Source organism: Hyperoodon ampullatus (assembly GCF_949752795.1).
Source record: "Hyperoodon ampullatus genome assembly, chromosome: 10".
NCBI lineage: Eukaryota > Metazoa > Chordata > Mammalia > Artiodactyla > Ziphiidae > Hyperoodon > Hyperoodon ampullatus.
The window spans coordinates 82,507,968-82,526,365 of record NC_136923.1 but is presented as its reverse complement, the minus strand read 5'-3'; the positions used below and the strand labels follow the sequence as shown (position 1 = coordinate 82,526,365).

Genomic DNA, 18,398 nt, shown 5'->3' with positions numbered 1-18,398 from the left:
CATGGTCCGGGAAGATCCCACATGCTGCGGAGCAACTAAGCTCATGCGCCACAACTACTGAGCCTGCACTTTAGAGCCCGTGAGCCACAACTACTGAGCCTGTGTGCCACAACTACTGAAGCCCCCACGCCTAGAGCCCGTGTTCTGCAACAAGAGAAGCCACCGCAATGAGAAGCCTGTGCACCTCAACGAAGAGTAGCTCCCCACTCGCTGAAACTACAGAAAGCCCGCGCGCAGCAGCAAAGACCCAGCACAGCCAAAAAATAAAGAAATTTATAAAAAAAAAAACAAACAAACAAAACTTATAGAGAAAGAGATCAGATTTGTGGTGGGGGGTAAGGGATGGATAAAGGCAGTCAAAAAGTACGAACTTCCATTTATAAGATAAATAAATACTAGGGTTGTCACGTATAGCATGATAAATATAATTAAAACTGATAACAGTTGTTAAAGAGTAAATTCTCAGAGTTCTCTTCACAAGGAAAAAATACATTTTTTCTATTCCTTTAAGTCTGTAACTATATGAGATGATGGATGTCCACTAAACATTGTGGTAATCATTTCCTGATGTTGGTAAGTCAAATCATTATGCTGTACCCCTTAAGTTTATATAGCACTGTGTGTCAATCATATCTCAATAAAACTGGAACAAAAAACGTATCACTATTGGCTCATCAGTTGTAACACATGTGCCACACCAGTGCACGAAGTTAATAATAGGGAAAACTGAGGCAGGGGAAGGAGTGTACGAGCATTCTCTGTACTTTCTGCTCAATTATCCCGTAAACTTAAAACCGCTCTAATAAAAATCTATTCTATATATTTTTAATGGTTAAAAAAACATAGCTGTTGAATGATTTGTTGAACGGGTAGTAGGAGCAGAGTAATAGAGTAATAGGAGACAAAGGAGGGGAATGGTACTGCATTTCGTAGAATTAAACTCGTTGTGAAGCGAATGCAAACTGCTAATAATATCAGATATACAAATATATTCATGAAAATTGTAGATTATAAAATTAAATGCCCGTCTTAGTCATTGGTTACCACTATTTTGATGAATAGGTTATTCGTAGCCTATCTTTGTTCAAATGATTTGCGTATATTATGCAAATAAGAACTACCCACAGAAGGCCTATGCTGTGTGATGCACGCCCCTGGCCCTTTGGATTGGCCCGTCAATCCACCTTATTTGCATGACGTGATTTAATAAATGAAGGCCCTCCCCCCTGCTGCTTTCACCTCTCGCGAAGAGAAGCGTGAGTTGGGACTCTTTCCTGGTTACGTAAGCTCCGCCCTCCGGCAAAGAAACCCTTCCGCCCCGTCTTCTAGCTCCGACTCCTTCGCCGAAAGCGCCACGGGCCTAAGATCGTTTCCTTCCACTTTCGGCGTCCCTACGTCTCTCCGTTCCCATCTCTCCACGAACGCACGACGCACGCCCCGCCTCTTTCTCCCCCTATTTGTCGTGCAAATACTGCGCCCCAACCGCCCGGCCGACCGGCGCCGCATTCCCGCCCCCTCTACACGTCTCAACGGCCGACGCCGGGGGCCTGCCACTTCAGCCAACCGGCGTCCTAGCGCCTTAAGTCCCTCCTTTTTATGCAAATAACATACGTCAGCTTCGCACGCTCTGCTTTTTTAAATAAGGATAGCCCTGGAAGTAAAGAGGGATAGGGTAGAAAGCTCCCCGCCCTTTATGCAAATTAAGGGGCGTGTCTATGCGCGGAGGGAGGCGGCGGGGGGGCTCCCGGGGGTGGCGGTTGCCCGGATGGGCCGTTAGTCGGGGCCCAGCCGCGGAGTGAGCGAGGGAGACGGGAGGAGCCGAACCCGGCGCCATCCGCCGCCATCCGCCCCCGCCCCACCGCCATCCCACCCCGGGGAGCCCCTAGGCCCCGGTCCCGGACCCCCACGCACCCGGCCAGGTGAGTCTGGGCGAGCCGAATGCTAACGCCCTTTTCCGGCGCGGGAGCAGCGGTGGCAGCGGCAGCAGCGGCGGTGGCGGGCCGGGGGGAGGAGAAGCTGCTATTAGCCGCCGCCATTTTGTCCTCCTGCTGCCGGGCCTGCCTGCCCCTCCCCCTCCGATACTCCCATCCTGGGACCCGCACTTCCAGCCCTTCTCTGAGTCTATGGCCTACCCTTACCCACTCACCTATGGCTTCATGGGGCGACCCCCCTCTCCTGGGCCGTAACCCCCCCCCCCCGTCCCCCGTTGCGCTTCTGGCCTTTCACCCGTATTTATGGTCCCCTTCCCTGCCGCCGCTCTAGGGTGGGCCGCGCCTGACTGTCCTCTTTTCCAAGAGTCTCCCTTCCTCCATAGTGGACCCCTCCCATCATCCAGCGCTAAGGTTCCCCCTTCTTGACGCCCCACTTCGCGTCTAGTCACTCCCACTCTGGAGCCCTGCTTTTATCCCGCATCTGTGCTTTCTACGTTCCTCAATTTCTTCTCTGCTTTTTTCATGTTTCCTTTCTTATCTCCTTTCTATCCCAACCCCGCCCTTTCTCCTGGGTCTCTTGACGTCGCTCCCTTACTTTGGTCTGCATCCTTTTCCTACCATTCCCGCTTACGTGTATTATTTCCCACCTGCTTTCGTATTAATTCTTTTCTATTAGTTTTAGTTTCTTCACTATTCTTCTGTCCTCTTTTCCTTCATAAATTTATTTTCAAAGACTGGCCTCCTTAAACACCTTAAAAGCAATCCTCATCTAACCTGTCTTAAAGTTCTTGATTTGGGTTATCAACCTGGTCCTGCCTGGATGTCTCACCAACTCCCATCTCTTTCCTTTACACCATTCTCTATAAACGAATGCCTTGTCACCCAGGAACTGACCGATGTTGGAGAGTTTGGCCGGCTTGGGGAGCAAGGGGTATTAGGGAAAGAAATGACTGCCAATGGGTGTTTTTACTGGGGGTAGGAAAATGAAGTTGGTTCCGGCCTCGGCCCCATGGTTACATGGTATGCTTGAGGTGGGTCCATAATGCTTTGTTTTTCTCACATCTACATAGGGTAAACCAGAGCCCACCAGTATTTCATCTGCAGACAAAATTTTTTCCAGGAGGTGGGTTGGGGGCAAGTGTAGGAAAAGGCAGGCTATCCCAAATACTTGGTTCTATAGCTTGGGAGTATGTAGAGCCCCATTTGTTCCCTCAGGAATTCTCTGGCACCAGCCCCCCAGCCTGGCTGAGCAAGCTCATAAAATCCTTAAACTCCGGCATACCTTCCTGCAAACCTCCCCGATGGGAGTGAGGCGGCTGGGAATAGAACCTGGCGCACAGGAAGCTGATATCTAATAAGTAGGGGACCTAAAGCTCTGTTCCTTACATGATGGAGCCGTATGCGTCTTTCTGGTTTTCTCAGGAGCTTGGACTTGCCCTTTTTTATTGTAGGTCTCTGAAATGATTTTGGTGGAGAGAGATTATTACTTGTGGGCATAATGAAGAGGCCGCTACACTTTATATAGACTGGTACAAAGGGGAGAGTGTTTGTATTAGGAAGGTACTGGATTTTTATTTGGGTTTCCTTAGCAAGAGGTGTCTGGGGGAAAGAGGGAACATGGCATTTGGGCTCCGTGGGGAGCTAAGTAGATAATGATTGCTTAAAGGGACTGGGGTGTTTGAATAGGCTGGAGGAAGAGACACTAGAGGGCCACATATCTGGGCCCCTGATGAGAATAAAAGGGAGCCTACGAGTCTAAGCTTCTGTTTGAGTCTCTAAATGGAGCAGAGACTGAAACACTTGGTATCTGGCCCACAGGCTCCGGCACGTTTTGGGGGAGGTGCCTGCAGGACCCAACGTACTCAATGAGCTTCCAGCGCAATGTCCGATCGCTCGGGGCCGACTGCCAAGGGGAAGGATGGAAAAAAGTATTCCTCGCTCAACCTGTTTGATACATATAAGGGCAAGTCCTTAGAGATCCAGAAACCCGCTGGTGAGGGTCCTGCAATGATGTTCCTAATTATAGGAGGCTGGGCATGAATGGGGCACATATTTCAGAGCTCTTCGAAGGGAAACAACTATGGTACATACATCCAAAGGTTAGAGAAACACTAGAGACTTTCTAATTTTATCTTGGGTCCCATGGGGATGTTGCGCTTTGGGTGAACACCAGTACCCTCCTACAAAGGCGTGTCTGTGGTTTCCCGTCTTTGGACACGTAAGAATTGGAGGCAAAGAAATGTGGACTTGGAGAAGTCTGGGGCCAGCTTGCTCCCTGCAGGCTCAAGATCAGCCATCCCACATAGAAGTATTGAATGTAAAGCATCTCAGCCTTCCTTCCTGATAGAATTTTGGAGGTTGCCTAGGGGAAAGGGAGGGAAGGTTTCTAGGAGAAGTTTGGTTTCTAAGAGAAGATATTGAGGATGTCAAAATGGGACCTAGGGTAGGATGCTGTCAGATCTGCTATATAAAGCATTTTTCACTCTCTCTCCACCTTTTCTCCAGTTGCCCCTCGCCATGGCCTGCAGAGTCTCGGGAAAGTTGCCATTGCTCGGCGTATGCCACCCCCAGCCAACCTTCCAAGCCTGAAAGCCGAGAACAAAGGCAATGACCCCAACGTCTCACTAGTGCCGAAAGACGGAACAGGATGGGCAAGCAAACAGGAGCAGTCCGACCCCAAGAGGTAGACAGAGACCTGAGGGACTTAGAGTTATGAGTATTTTAACTTTGAACTTCAGGATGAATGGGGGCTTGGTCTAGCCTGGCCACATGAGAGTCAGAGACAAACAGGGAAGACTCTGTCCTGCCTATTGTAGGACTCCTGTTAGATGACTAATGAATGGTACCTTTAGCTTTCTGTCAGATGTAAAGAAAGCTTGAAGAATAGAGGACAGCCTGTGCAGGGTGACGAGCTTATGGTATTTTGCCCTAATACTTGTTAAAAGTAGGGAGTAGACCTGGGTTCAGTTCCTGTCCTCCACCAGTTGGAGAAGCAGTGGAGCCGGAGCCATCTCAGACTCTAACCTTCTCATCCTACCATCCCCTCAGTTCCGATGCCTCAACCGCTCAGCCGCCGGAATCGCAGCCACTGCCGGCTTCACAGACGCCTGCCTCCAACCAACCGAAACGACCCCCAGCAGCCCCCGAGGTATCTGAAGAACTGGATGTTATTTAAGGGGCAGGGGCAAGAATGGCTTGTAGCTTCTCATCCCCGTCACCATTTATTATCTCTGCTTCCCCAGAACACTCCTTCGGTTCCAAGCGGGGTAAAGTCCTGGGCACAAGCCAGTGTCACCCATGGAGCACATGGAGATGGTGAGTGCAGGGCTGTTTGGGGAGGTCTCTTTGGGCACCATAGTAGGCAGGAATCCTGCACTGTACCTCCACTGTGCCTCCTCGTTCCTCTTTGGCTAAATTTTGGATCCCATATTCAGTTTCATGGGACACACATGAGCAAGTTTGTCTCAGCATTAACTGAAGGTGAGGAGGATGTCCCAAAACTGACCTTGTTTCTTGGGGAATGAACACGTAATACGTAGGGGGTGAGTTTGGAGGCAGAACTGGATCTGCTACCTGTCAGACCCTTCCACTTTCATGGTGCGTCCTCAGTAGATGTACTTGTGTCTCCTCCTTTTGCACCTCAACACCAACAGGTGGAAGGGCATCAAGCCTACTGTCACGATTCTCTCGAGAGGAATTTCCGACCCTGCAGGCGGCTGGCGACCAGGACAAGGCTGCCAAGGAAAGGGAGTCTGCCGAACAGTCGTCTGGGCCCGGACCAAGCCTCCGCCCCCAAAGTGAGTGGCCGCCATTAGTGAGTGAATGAGTGGTTACCTTTTGGCCAGGACATTACCTTATTCCGTCTCAGAGTTAGGTGCTAGCTTATTCATCTTTCTCCCATCATTTTCAGCTATGTTCGCTCTGCCTTTTCCAAAATACAGATTCTACAACTTGGAGGGACGGAGGTGGGCGTGGCCCTGATGAGCTGGAGGGCCCGGACTCCAAACTTCATCACGGCCATGATCCCCGGGGTGGGCTGCAGCCTGCAGGCCCACCCCAGTTCCCTCCCTACCGCGGAATGATGCCGCCTTTCGTGAGTTTGGATATCATGTTTGGGATTGGTTGTGCTGGAAGTTAAGAGAGTTAGGAATTAGGGGTTAGTCTTTGGAGGGGACACATAGAAAGCAGGGGCCTGTGACATATAGTGAGGGTGGGAGGATAATAGGTTTAGGGAGCTGGTAGGCTATTTGACTGTCCCTCTGAGCGGCTACTCTTGGGCCCTTTTGCAGATGTATCCCCCATATCTCCCGTTCCCTCCGCCCTATGGACCCCAGGGGCCTTACCGATACCCCACTCCTGATGGGCCCGGGTGAGTAATCTAGGTCTGGGTTTGTGGTTGGGGACAGGGGAAGCCTATTGGGGAGGAGATGGTTTTCTAGCCAGGAGGCTCAGTCTTGTATGTGATTATACAACATGCTGTCTTAAGCTCTTCTCCTGTTTGCTTTTTCATACACAGCCGTTTCCCCCGTGTGGCAGGCCCCCGAGGTTCAGGGCCACCAATGCGCCTCGCAGAACCTGTGGGTCGGCCTTCCATTCTTAAAGAAGATAATCTCAAAGAGTTTGATCAGTTGGACCAGGAGAATGATGATGGTTGGGCAGGTGAGTGGATACTAAGGACCAAGTATTTTTGTTTTGGTTTGGTTTTGGTTTGGGGTTTTTTTGTTTGTTTGTTTGTTTGTTTGCGGTACGTGGGCCTCTCACTGCTGTGGCCTCTCCCGCTGCGGAGCACAGGCTCTGGACGCACAGGCTCAGCAGCCATGGCCCACGGGCCCAGCCGCTCCGCGGCATGTGGGATCTTCCCAGACCGGGGCACGAACCCGTGTCCCCAGCATTGGCAGACGGACTCTCAACCACTGCGCCACCAGGGAAGCCCTTTTTGTTTGTTTTGTTTTTGGTTTTTGGTTTGGTTTGGTTTTTGGCTGCACTGCACAAGTTATGAGATCTTAATTCCCCTACCAGGGATGGAACCCAGGCCCTCGGCAGAGAAAGTGTGGAGTCCTAACCACTGGACCGCCAGGGAATTCCCAAGTATTTTAGTTTTAAAAAGCAAAATCTGATGAGGAAAAAACGGGTTATACAGGACTTCTTTGGTAGCCCAGTGGTTAAGACTTCACCTTCCAATGCAGGGGGTGCAGGTTCGATCCCTGGTCGGGGAGCTAAGATCCCACATGCCTCGCAGCCAAAAACCAAAACATAAAACAGAAGCAGGGCTTCCCTGGTGGCGCAGTGGTTGAGAGTCCGCCTGCCGATGCAGGGGACACGGGTTCGTGCCCCGGTCTGGGAAGATCCCACATGCCGCAGAGCGGCTAGGCCCGTGAGCCACGGCCGCTGAGCCTGCGCGTCTGGAGCCTGTGCTCCGCAACGGGAGAGGCCACAACAGTGAGAAGCCTGCGTACTGCAGAACAAACAAACAAACAAAAAAACCAGAAGCAATATTGTAACAAATTCAATGAAGACTTTAAAAATGGTCCACGTCAAAAAAAAAAAAATCTTAAGAAAACGGGTTGTGTGGGAGAAAAGCAGACACTGAAAGGTAGGGGAGATATGTTGAGGAAAGCCAAGTCCTGGTAGAGAACTAAGAGTGAGAATGAGAGTCATGGTGGGGATCTGGATGTCAGTGGGAGGAGGGCAGTTGGCATTAGTAGTACATCCTATCACGTAGTTCCTGTGTTCCAGAAAATATGAGATTGGAGAGCAGAATGCTTGGGTTACCACTCTTCACTGTTCTCCTCAGGGGCCCATGAGGAGGTCGACTACACTGAGAAGCTCAAGTTCAGTGATGAGGAAGACGGGCGAGACTCCGATGAGGAGGGAGCTGAGGGCCAGTGAGTTGGGGCCCTCTGGGAAGAGGAGGGGGCTCCGTTTCTCTCATGGTAATATACTCTTAAAGGAGTTGGGTTGCAGCTGATTTTAATTCCACTGTTGGTCTGCTCACAGCAAGGAGTCCCAGTCAGCTGCTGGTGAGGAACGGCCCGCTGAAGCAGATGGCAAAAAGGGCAACTCCCCCGGCAGCGAACCACCCCCTCCCAAGACGGCCTGGGCAGAGACCTCTCGGCCTCCAGAGACAGAGCCGGGGCCTCCTGCCCCAAAGCCGCCCCCACCCCCACCTCACCGGGGCCCCACCGGGAACTGGGGCCCCCCTGGGGACTACCCAGTGAGTGTCTACAATGAGGGGTTGAGAGGGTCAGTCATGGGAGATTAGTTTCAGCTGAGTAATTGAAGCAGTAATAATAAGAGGAAGCTGGAGGGAGGACCGAAAATGGGCTGCAGGAAGTGTAGAGCTGTGGAGCATCTCTGGAAAGGTTTGGAAAATCGTCAGTGTTAGGCGAGTCTGGGTGAAAAGAGAAACTGGGATGCCAGTTAGGTAAAACAAGGAGACCTGGGTGTTTGGGTCTCTGAAAGAGAGGAAGCAAGACTAGGATGATGAGTTTGTCCCTACCCTGAGAGGCCATCAACCCCAAGGCCTGGTCTTTGCACCTGCAGCTAGAGACAGTTGATCAGTCTCTGTGGAAGAGATCATAAGAAACATAATGACTGATACCTCTGGCCCTGCTGGGTCTGCCCACTGACAGGATCGCGGGGGCCCTCCCTGCAAGCCCCCAGCACCCGAAGATGAGGATGAGGCTTGGCGGCAGCGGCGAAAGCAGTCTTCGTCAGAAATCTCCCTGGCTGTGGAGCGAGCCCGGCGACGGCGAGAGGAGGAGGAACGGCGCATGCAGGAGGAACGCAGGGCAGCCTGTGCCGAGAAACTCAAGCGACTCGATGAGAAGTTTGGGGCACCTGACAAGCGGCTCAAATCGGAACCTGCTGTACCACCTGCTGCCCCTCCTGTCCCCGCTCCACCACCTGCGGCCCCCAAAGAACTCCCCACACCTCCAGCTCCTCCACCGGCACCAGTCGCGACACCTGAAAAAGAACCGGAAGAGCCGGCACAGGCCTCTCCTGCCCAGTCCACCCCCACTGCAGGTGTGGCTCCAGCTCCCACCGTGGTGAGTGGTGGTGGCAGCACCAGTAGCACCAGCAGTGGCAGCTTCGAAGCCAGCCCAGGTATGGAGATGGTGATGGGTACTACCAGGTGCCAGATCTCTTATCTGCTTGGGGTTGAGGGTGCAGGTGGTAAGGATGTGAGTAAAGGAAATAGAAGGCAGTTGTTTTGGTTTATTGGACTATCAGTGGTAGGAGCGAAAAGGATCTTTTTGCTTGTATGGACATCCGACGGGGAAAGCTTTTGTTACTTGAATTCCTGAATAAGTAGTGACCTGAAACCACTTGCGGTAGGCCTAGTGTGGAGCAAGGCTGAAGCAAGTGTCTGTTACTTTTGATGATCTCATGGGAAGTTAATGCCACCACTGTTGGCTTTTGAGAGACCATGAAGTTTTCATGGGTTTTAAATGGGATGGTCTTAACCTTTAGTGGGGGAGCTAGAGGTGAGAGCTGAAATTATGGGGCTGTTCATGGAATGTCTATTGGGGGACTAGACCACTTTGATGAGTGTCTTTTCTTTAATGCAGTGGAACCCCAACTGCCCTCAAAAGAGGGTCCTGAACCACCAGAAGAGGTTCCTTCTCCTGCTACTCCCCCAGCCCCAAAGGTGGAGCCCAAGGGTGATGGGGTTTGTCCTACCCGGCAGCCCCCCAGCCAAGGCTTGGGCTACCCCAAGTATCAGAAATCATTGCCTCCTCGTTTCCAGCGGCAGCAGCAGGTAAAACTAAGTTACTTCCCTTCTTAAGGGCTGCTTTTCTTGCATTTATCCTATCCGTGAGTTACTTTCTGGATCCCTCTACCAGTTCTCTTTCCTTTGTGTCACCCTAGTTTCCATCTAGTTCAGGTATTTGTTGCACTTGCGGGTTTTTGTTTTTTGTTTTGTTAGTTCGTTTTTTTGTTTGGGGCCTTTGTTGCCTCTCTCATCCCCTTTTGTCTTTCCCCAGGAGCAGCTCTTGAAGCAGCAACAGCAGCAGTGGCAGCAGCATCAACAGGGCTCCGCCCCACCTGCCCCAGTGCCCCCATCACCACCACAGCCTGTGACCATGGGGGCTGTGCCAGCTCCACAGGCTCCGCCACCACCCCCCAAGGCCCTGTACCCAGGTGCTCTGGGCCGGCCCCCACCCATGCCCCCTATGAACTTCGATCCCCGCTGGATGATGATTCCTCCTTATGTGGACCCCCGGCTCCTTCAGGGCCGGCCCCCTCTGGACTTCTATCCTCCTGGTGTGCATCCCTCTGGTAAGGGGCCATAGAAGAGGGAGGGGGTGGTGGACCCCTTAGTCCTGGGAAGTGGGTATCAGCATCTTGGTGCGGGGATGAAGGACCACCAATTAAGAGGGGAGCCTAGCACTGCTGAGATACCTCTTCGTTGCAAAAATGAAACAGTGGTCCTTCTTTAACTGGGATTTAACTGGGTGGGGGAATTAATTGGATTCATCTGTAGGGAAGCTTAGTGGATAACTGTTTCAGGAGCGTGGGCAAGGCCCAGGAGATGGAGGCCTTGACTGGGCTGACATGGAGGATTAACTGGGGAGATGCTTTTTGGGCTGGAGGGCTTATAACATAAAAAAGGGTGTTTTTTCTCATACTGTTTCGTTTCCTCAGGCCTAGTTCCCCGGGAGCGCTCAGACAGTGGAGGCTCAAGCTCAGAGCCATTTGAGCGCCATGCACCCCCCCTCTTACGGGATCGTGGCACCCCACCAGTGGATCCAAAGTTGGCCTGGGTAGGAGATGTCTTCACCACCACACCTGCTGACCCCCGCCCACTTACCTCACCACTGCGCCAGGCTGCTGACGAGGATGAGAAGGGGATGAGGTGAGTGAGTAGAGAAATGCGTGGGTTTCCAGTGAAAATATCTAGGCTAGGAGAAAAGGTACTTTGGGTTATCGGTGAAGTGTTAGGGGTAAATGTGAAAGGAGTATCTGTGTCATAATAAAGTGTTCTCTTTCCCCATCTAGTTCGTTTTCCTCGTCTTAAGATACTTAATTTCCATTCTTTTCTGTCTCCCTTTTCAGGAGCGAGACCCCTCCAGTACCTCCCCCACCACCCTATCTGGCCAGTTATCCAGGCTTTCCTGAGAATGGAGGCCCTGGGCCCCCAATCCCTCGCTTCCCTCTGGAGGAGCCAACTCCCCCAGGGCCCCGTCCACTCCCCTGGCCCCCAGGCAATGATGAGGCAGCCAAGATACAAGCTCCACCACCCAAAAAGGAAACCCCCAAGGAGGAGACTCCACAGCTGACCGGGCCAGAAGCAGGTCGAAAGCCTGTCCGTGGAATCGGAGGCCAAGGCCCCCCACCACCTCGCAGAGAGAGCCGCACTGAGACCCGCTGGGGCCCTCGTCCAGGCAGCAGTCGTCGTGGAATCCCTCCAGAGGAGCCAGGGGCCCCTCCCCGCCGCGCTGGGCCTATCAAGAAACCCCCCCTGCCTGCAAAAGTCGAAGATCTGCCCCCCAAACCCCTCGAACAGGGAGATGAAACCCTCAAGGTTCCAAAGCCAGACCCGTTGAAGACGGCAAAGGGGAAGATAGGTGGCCCCAAGGAGACCCCACCCAGTGGGACTCTTTCCCCTGCCCCAAGGCTTCGGAGGGACTATTCGTATGAGAGAGTGGGTCCTCCCTCTTGCCGGGGTCGGGGCCGAGGGGAGTATTTTGCCAGGGGGAGGGGTTTTCGGGGCACCTATGGGGGACGGGGGCGGGGAGCCCGAAGCCGAGAGTTCCGTAGTTACCGGGAATTCCGAGGAGATGATGGGCGTGCAGGTGGGGCAGGGGGACCAAACCATCCTCCTGCTCCTCGAGGCCGCACTGCCAGCGAGACACGGAGTGAGGGTTCAGAGTATGAAGAAATCCCCAAGCGGCGCCGGCAGCGGGGTTCAGAGACAGGCAGCGAGACCCATGAGAGTGATCTGGCCCCCTCAGACAAGGAGGCCCCGACACCCAAGGAAGGAGTACTTACGCAGGTCCCTCTTGCTCCCCCACCATCAGGAGCACCCCCTTCACCAGCCCCAGCCCGCTTTTCCACAGCCAGAGGTGGACGAGTCTTCACTCCTAGAGGGGTGCCATCACGCCGGGGTCGAGGGGGAGGGCGGCCCCCTCCCCCCATTTGCCCAGGCTGGAGCCCCCCCACCAAGTCTCTGGCTCCAAAGAAGCCTCCAACAGGTCCTTTGCCTCCAAGTAAGGAGCCTTTGAAAGAGAAGCTGATCCCAGGGCCCCTGTCCCCCATGGCCCGAGGAGGCAGCAATGGAGGCAGCAACGTAGGCATGGGTGTGGAAGACGGAGAGCGGCCCAGAAGGAGGCGACATGGGAGGGCTCAGCAGCAGGACAAACCGCCTCGTTTCCGGAGACTGAAACAGGAACGGGAGAACGCTGCCAGGGGGACCGAGGGCAAGCCCTCTTCCCTTGCCCTTCCAGTCTCCACTCCTGGACCGGAGGAGGCCCTCACAACGGTAGCAGTGCCCCCACCACCTCGCCGGGCAGCTGCTAAGTCTCCCGATCTGTCAAACCAGAACTCAGACCAAGCCAATGAGGAATGGGAGACTGCCTCAGAGAGCAGTGACTTTGCCAGTGAGCGCCGGGGGGACAAGGAGGCTCCGCCAGCAGCACTGCTAACCCCCAAAGCTGTGGGGACTCCCGGGGGCAGTGGAGGTGGAGCTGGACCAGGCATTTCAGCCATGTCCCGTGGAGAGCTGAGCCAGAGAGCCAAAGATTTGAGCAAGCGGAGCTTCTCCAGTCAGCGGCCAGGCATGGAAAGGCAGAACCGGCGCCCAGGCCCAAGCAGCAAGTCCGGCAGTGGTGGCGGCAGCAGTGGAGGAGGAGGCGGGGGTCCTGCAGGGAGGACCGGCCCAGGGCGAGGGGACAAGAGGAGCTGGCCCTCTCCCAAGAACCGAAGGTGGGTACAGACAGGTGATTTAAGTTTATTCTTAGGGTTAAAAAGTTGGGGGAGGGGAGAAAACCTGGGGGAAAGGTGTGGTTGGGTGGTGTGGAGTGTGAGATCCGAGGGCGCAGGGTAAGCTCTTAGGTGCACTAGGTTATCCAAGTCTAGTTAAAGTAGCTGGAAAGCAGTTGACAGCGTTGGGAACACCACCCATACTCCTTGCTTTCCCCTCGATAGACCTTTAAGAGTAGAATTCCTTGGAAGTGCTCAGAAATGGGGAATTCCCTGGTCCTCCAGTGGTTAGGACTCGGCGCTTTCACTTCTGGAGCCTGGGTTCGATCCCTGGCTGGGGAGCCGAGAATCCCACAAGCCGCACGGTGGGGGGGGGGGGGGGGGGGGGAAGTGCTCAGAAACACCTGGATTTTAGCGCAGAGGACCGGTTGAACGTGGAGAGGTAGAGGAGATTTAACTTGTAGAGAAGATGTAACAATTCTGTGCGTACTGGAACGGATGCTCTGTTTTCTTCAGCCGTCCTCCAGAGGAGCGTCCCCCAGGGCTCCCTCTGCCTCCCCCACCCCCCAGCAGTTCTGCTGTCTTCCGCCTGGACCAAGTTATCCACAGCAACCCTGCTGGCATCCAACAGGCTCTGGCCCAGCTCAGCAGCCGCCAAGGAAGTGCAGCTGCACCAGGGGGCCACCCAAGGCCCAAGCCTGGGCTTCCCCAAACCCCCCAAGGCCCCTCCCCTCGGCCCCCAACCCGGTATGACCCTCAGAGGGCCAACAGCAATGACGTCAATTCGGGTAAGCTGGAGGGGCTGAGGGTGCAAATGTCTCCATCCCCAGAGAAGGCCAGGTGCTGAAGGGGGAAGAATCTGGCCTGGGAGCCCTGATGCTGGGTGTCTGCACTGAGGGTGGAAGGGTTGGAGGTGGAGTACAGAGGGAAAAGCTCGGTTCAGTGATAGAGCAAGACATGCTGACGGATTTCCCTTTTTCCCCAGACCCCCACTTGGAGGAGCCAGGGCCGATGGTCAGGGGGGTGGGCGGGACTCCCCGGGACTCTGCCGGGGTTAATCCCTTCCCCCCCAAACGGCGAGAGCGGCCTCCCAGAAAACCGGAGCTGCTGCAGGAGGTGAGGGATGGGGCTTGAGGTGATGTTTCACTGCTCTCACTTTCAAAGGTTTTCACTTATGTTTTCTTCACTCTTTTTCCTATTTCTGTCATTGTGTTTTCACCCCCAAGTTCTCAGTGTTAGTCGCTGTTTATCTCCCACGTCTCCTTTTTTCCCCACAAGTGGGGCACTCTGTCTCAGGTGCTTACATTCCTCAGTTGCCACCTCATTCATGTTTTGCTTCTGGCCTCTCTCACCTTTAGGAATCTTTGCCACCTTCTCATAGCTCTGGATTCTTAGGCCCCAAACCCGAGGGCCCGGGCCCTCAGGGAGAGTCCAGAGATGCAGGAACAGAGGCCCTGACCCCTCACCTCTGGAATCGTATACATACTGGTGAGTTGAGCTGAGCAGAAGGAAAGGACTGTGTTAGAGGGCTTAGAGAGTGAGGCGGGCCGCAGAGCCATCTTCTCTCACTCCTGTTGTGTTGGTGCTCCTCCCAGCCACTAGCCGGAAGAGTTACCAGCCTGGCTCCATGGAGCCTTGGATGGAACCCCTGAGTCCTTTTGAGGATGTGGCTGGCACGGAGGTAAGTGAGGGTGGGAAGGAGTGTCTGAGCTTGGATGTTATTGAGCACTGGTCATACTTCACCTATTCTGGAATGAGTGTGGGGCTGTTGCATCACGTAGCTGCCTACTTACTTCCTGTAGTTTGTCTTTGTGTGTACCACAGTCAGGTATTGGGGTGCTTTCTACTCTGACCTGAATCCTTCTCCACTCCTCTCAGATGAGTCAGTCTGACAGTGGGGTGGACCTGAGTGGGGATTCTCAGGTGTCATCAGGTCCCTGCAGCCAGCGAAGTTCCCCTGATGGAGGACTCAAGGGGGCAGCAGAGGGGCCCCCCAAGCGGTCTGGAGGCCCCTCCCCACTGAATGCTGTTCCTGACGAGGGTCCACCTGGCTCTGAACCCTCTGAACCTCCTAGGAGACGGCCACCTGCCCCCCACGATGGGGACAGAAAGGTAAACGACCAAGAAAGGATAAGAAGAATGTTTCTGGGACTTTGACTTTGGCCTTACTTTTGTCTCCCCTTTCCTCTGCCTGTGTGTGCTGGTTGGGGCTTCCTTTTCCTTTCCCCAACCCTACTTCACTGTGTTGCCCTACCCAGGAGCTGCCCCGGGAGCAGCCTCTGCCCCCTGGGCCCATTGGCACAGAACGATTGCAGCGTACAGACCGAGGCCCAGAGCCTGGCTCCCTCCGGCCATCCCATCGACCTGGTCCTCCAGTCCAGTTTGGTACCAGTGACAAGGTCTGTGTAGGCTAGATCTGGGTGTCTTGGGTTGGGTGGACTAGAAGTGGGATGTGGGGGACACATGTCTGAATCATGGGACAATCTCTCCTGCCTCATGATCACAGGACTCGGACTTGTGCCTAGTGGTGGGGGACAGTTTAAAAGCAGAGAAGGAGCTAACGGTATCAGTCACTGAGGTAAGTGGGAGAGTGAGGTTTTGGGGAAAGACCTTAGACTTCTGGAGAAGGCGTCTGGGAGTGACTTGGGCATCCACGTTGCCCAGATAGCCCCCTTGACAAGGCTTCTCCTTCCCAGGCCATTCCCATAGCCCGAGACTGGGAGCTGCTCCCCAGTGCTTCTGCCTCAGCTGAGCCACAATCCAAGAACCTGGATTCTGGGCACTGTGGCCCAGAGACCAGCTCCTCAGGCCAACGCTTGTACCCTGAGGTCTTCTATGGCAGCCCTGGGCCTCCCAGTTCTCAAGTAGGTCCTACTTCCTATCCCAAGACCCCTTTCTGCCTGTAGTCTCCTAATATCAAACCTTTCCAATTTGTAGTTTTTAACACTTTTTTTTTTTTTTTTTTTTTTTTGTCATTTCATTTTTCTCCCTGCTTTTGCTATAGTGGGTGGGATGAGTGAGCTTTTCTTGACCAGGAAAACTGGAGCTATTCCACACTTGCTCTCCTGCAGGTTTCAGGGGGAGCCATAGACTCTCAGCTACATCCCAACAATGGAGGTTTCCGCCCTGGGACACCCTCATTGCACCCTTACAGGTAAGACTAGATCTCTGAGGATCTCAGAAGGAAATGGAACTGTGTTTCAGGGGAAGAGGGAAGGGGAATACATTTCTAGGGTACCCGGCGGCTAGTGGACTTAACAGTACTGCTCGGACTAAAGGAGTAAATGACTCTGGCTTCCTGATGCCTTTCCTCTCCCTTGCCCCACTTTCTTTTCAGATCACAGCCCCTGTACCTCCCCCCAGGCCCAGCCCCACCCTCGGCACTGCTCTCTGGGGTAGCTGTCAAGGGCCAGTTTCTGGATTTCTCCCCACTGCAAGCGACAGAGCTGGGGAAGTTGCCAGCTGGAGGAGTTCTCTACCCTCCACCTTCCTTCCTCTACTCTCCAGCTTTCTGCCCTAGCCCTTTGCCAGACCCACCCTTGCTTCAGGTAAGAAGAGGTGGGGGTGTGCTGGGCTTAGGGAGTTAGGGGTGGGGTGAAGAATGCTTTTGGGGGAGTTGACTTATTCCTCCCTGTTCCCCAACAGGTGCGACAGGATCTGCCATCCCCTTCAGATTTCTATTCCCCTCCTCTGCAACCTGGTGGCCAAAGTGGCTTCCTCCCCACAGGGGCCCCTGCCCAGCAGGTACCTTTTATCTTCCCAGTTCCCCTTTGTTCTGTTCTCCTCCAACTTCTAGCTTTTTCTGTTACCTGGTTGGACTCTCTCCCTGGTTTTCTGACATTCCTCCCTGCCCCAACACACACTCCCATGTTTCTCGTTACAGATGCTTCTACCCATGGTGGACTCTCAGCTGCCTGTGGTGAACTTTGGCTCCCTGCCACCAGCGCCACCTCCTGCCCCACCCCCCCTTTCTCTGTTACCTGTGGGCCCTGCTCTGCAGCCCCCCAGCCTGGCTGTGCGGCCCCCACCTGCTCCTGCTACTCGGGTGCTGCCTTCACCTGCCAGGCCCTTCGGCCCTAGCTTGGGGCGAGCAGAGGTAAGGTACAGGAACTGAAGTGCTAGGGAACCCCAAGAGTTAGGGGTAAGGATTTAGCATCTCGAGATAAAAGGGTTGAGAGGCAGGATGCTCATGAATTTTTTGTCCTTCAGCTGCACCCAGTAGAACTAAAGCCGTTCCACGATTATCGAAAAATGAACAACAACCTTGGGGGACCTGGGTCATCACGTACTCCTCCAGCTGGAAGGCAAGAGAAGGGAATGGGGATGCAGACTGCCTATCCATCCCCAAGGACTTACTTTCTTTGGGGACCAGGGGCAGGTTTTAAGGTTGCCTCAAATGTCATTCCTCCTTCAGGTCTTTCTCTGGCCTCAACTCCCGTCTCAAGGCCCCACCTACCACCTACAGCGGAGTCTTCCGCACCCAGCGCATCGACCTCTACCAGCAGGTGAAGGAGAAACCCCCGTGGTCTCAAGTCTTAATTTAAAAAAGTCACCACCTGAGTTCCTGTCCTTTCGTCCCCGACCTCCCTGTTTGACTTAACTCTTCCACACGTACCCGTCCCCCAGGCCTCCCCACCAGATGCCCTGCGCTGGACGCCGAAGCCTTGGGAGCGGACGGGGCCACCTTCTCGAGAAGGGCCGTCCCGAAGGGCAGAGGAGCCTGGGTCCCGAGGGGACAAGGAGCCTGGATTGCCCCCACCCCGCTGAGGGAGTGCCCTTTGCCCCCCCCCCCCGGGGCTTGTATATAGATTATAAATATATAAGGGGGAAAGGGGCGGGTGGGGAGGGGTTGCGGGGCTGGGGCCTTGCTTCCCCTCCTCTCCCCTCCCCTGGTCCCCTATCCCTGGGGCCGTTTGTTAAAAAAGAATAATAAAAGGATTAAAAAAATATTTCCAAAATGATTTTGGGGATGGGTCAGTTGTTTGCAATCTCCTGTGTCGTAGTTCAGTGCCAAGTGATCTGTAGAGTGGTTTCAGTCAGGGAACTATTTGCTATTTACCTCAGTGATGTAACAGAACTACCTCAGAACAAACTTTTGTTGTATCAAAGTTCTGTGGGCCAGGAATTAGAGCTGGGCTCCCCGGGCAAAGCTTCTTGTGCCAGTGAGTGAGGTTGGTTGGTAACCAGTCAGTCAGCACCTGACAGCTCCTTGGTCCTATAGGCCTTTTGCTCACATGTCTGGGGCCATGGTGGGACATCTGGAAGGCAGAACTCCATTGGGTTGTCAACCACTGTCTCTGCATGGCTTCTCTGGCAAGATATCCTGAGTCATAAGGCCTTTTAATGTCCCTGAGTCAGTGTTCCAAGAGGTCTGGGCGGAAGCTGCAAAGCTTACAACCTGGCCTTAGGTTTCTGCCATGTTCTATTTGCCCAGCACGAACTAGCTAAAAAGGGGAAGGGACAGCAGAGAATTTGCAGCCACATGTCCCTTTGGTCCTGTCTACTAAGAAAGGACGTGCCTTTATAGCTGTCACGTGTTCA

General features: G+C 53.9%; 1 protein-coding gene across 1 annotated transcript; it reads left to right on the top strand.

Annotated features, from left to right (window-relative positions):
* Positions 1-3,812: 3,812 nt before the first annotated feature.
* PRRC2A (proline rich coiled-coil 2A) lies at positions 3,813-17,804 on the top strand (the record flags this gene model as incomplete). The annotated part of the gene is made up of 30 exons (XM_079713954.1): positions 3,813-3,924; positions 4,437-4,614; positions 4,980-5,079; positions 5,174-5,246; positions 5,585-5,728; positions 5,873-6,024; positions 6,221-6,300; positions 6,448-6,590; positions 7,726-7,816; positions 7,929-8,145; positions 8,564-9,038; positions 9,503-9,693; positions 9,920-10,214; positions 10,581-10,791; positions 10,992-12,860; positions 13,374-13,645; positions 13,843-13,973; positions 14,216-14,345; positions 14,453-14,538; positions 14,736-14,969; positions 15,116-15,256; positions 15,364-15,435; positions 15,554-15,721; positions 15,929-16,011; positions 16,195-16,405; positions 16,503-16,601; positions 16,741-16,953; positions 17,067-17,161; positions 17,272-17,362; positions 17,484-17,804. 30 exons carry the CDS (start codon positions 3,813-3,815, stop codon positions 17,622-17,624), a joined length of 6,498 nt encoding a protein of 2,165 aa, XP_079570080.1. The 3' UTR covers positions 17,625-17,804.
* Positions 17,805-18,398: the final 594 nt, after the last annotated feature.